Source organism: Bison bison, unplaced genomic scaffold, assembly GCF_000754665.1.
Source record: "Bison bison bison isolate TAMUID 2011002044 unplaced genomic scaffold, Bison_UMD1.0 scf7180017864316, whole genome shotgun sequence".
Lineage (NCBI taxonomy): Eukaryota > Metazoa > Chordata > Mammalia > Artiodactyla > Bovidae > Bison > Bison bison.
The window spans coordinates 2894985-2895544 of NW_011494888.1; the positions used below are offsets into that span (position 1 = coordinate 2894985).

The 560-nt window shown below is 67.7% G+C and overlaps 1 protein-coding gene across 1 annotated transcript in view; it reads right to left on the reverse strand.

Annotated features, from left to right (window-relative positions):
• The window catches only part of PALLD (palladin, cytoskeletal associated protein), a 30485-nt gene that overhangs the window by 3458 nt on the left and 26467 nt on the right, over positions 1–560 (reverse strand). Inside the window, exon 13 of the mRNA XM_010852801.1 lies at positions 29–200. Coding sequence (XP_010851103.1) covers positions 29–200 — 172 coding nt within the window. The remainder of the gene's footprint in view (positions 1–28; positions 201–560) is intronic.

Below are 560 nucleotides of genomic sequence, written 5' to 3' on the forward strand. Positions count from 1 at the left end.
CCGAGGGTGGGCAGGGCCCAGCACTCACCCTGCAAGGTTTTGGTCCGTGCTGTGAGTCAGTGACTCGTTCTCCTTCTTCCAGAATATCTGTGGTGGGGGTGCCCCCGACACCCGGCACTCCAACCTCACGGGGTAGCCGTCCGCCACGCCCGTGTTCTGCAGCTTCTCCAGAAAGACCGGTGGCTTGTGCGCTTCCTTAGCTGGAAGACAGGAGACAGGTGTCCTGCCTGGGAGACCCGGGCAGTGCCACGGAGCCTGCAGGTGCCCTCAGCGATGTGGGGCAAGAGGCCCATCCTCCGCCAAGGGAGTCCTTCACCCGGAGGGAGCCCGTGCTCACCCCACACCTCCTCTTCCTCTGCTAGGTCGAGGCTGAGAGCCCTGCACCCGCCCCACAGCGCCTGCCTGCGTGGTTTCAGCGGCCTCCTGCAGGCTGGCAGTTGACCAGCAAGGGTGCAGGGCTTCCCTAGTCCGCCGCTGCCCCCGGTGACGCTGAGCCCCGGCGTGCGGGGGCAGATCCACGCGCCGCCCGCCCAGCCGTCGGGGAGGGGCTGATGCTCTGC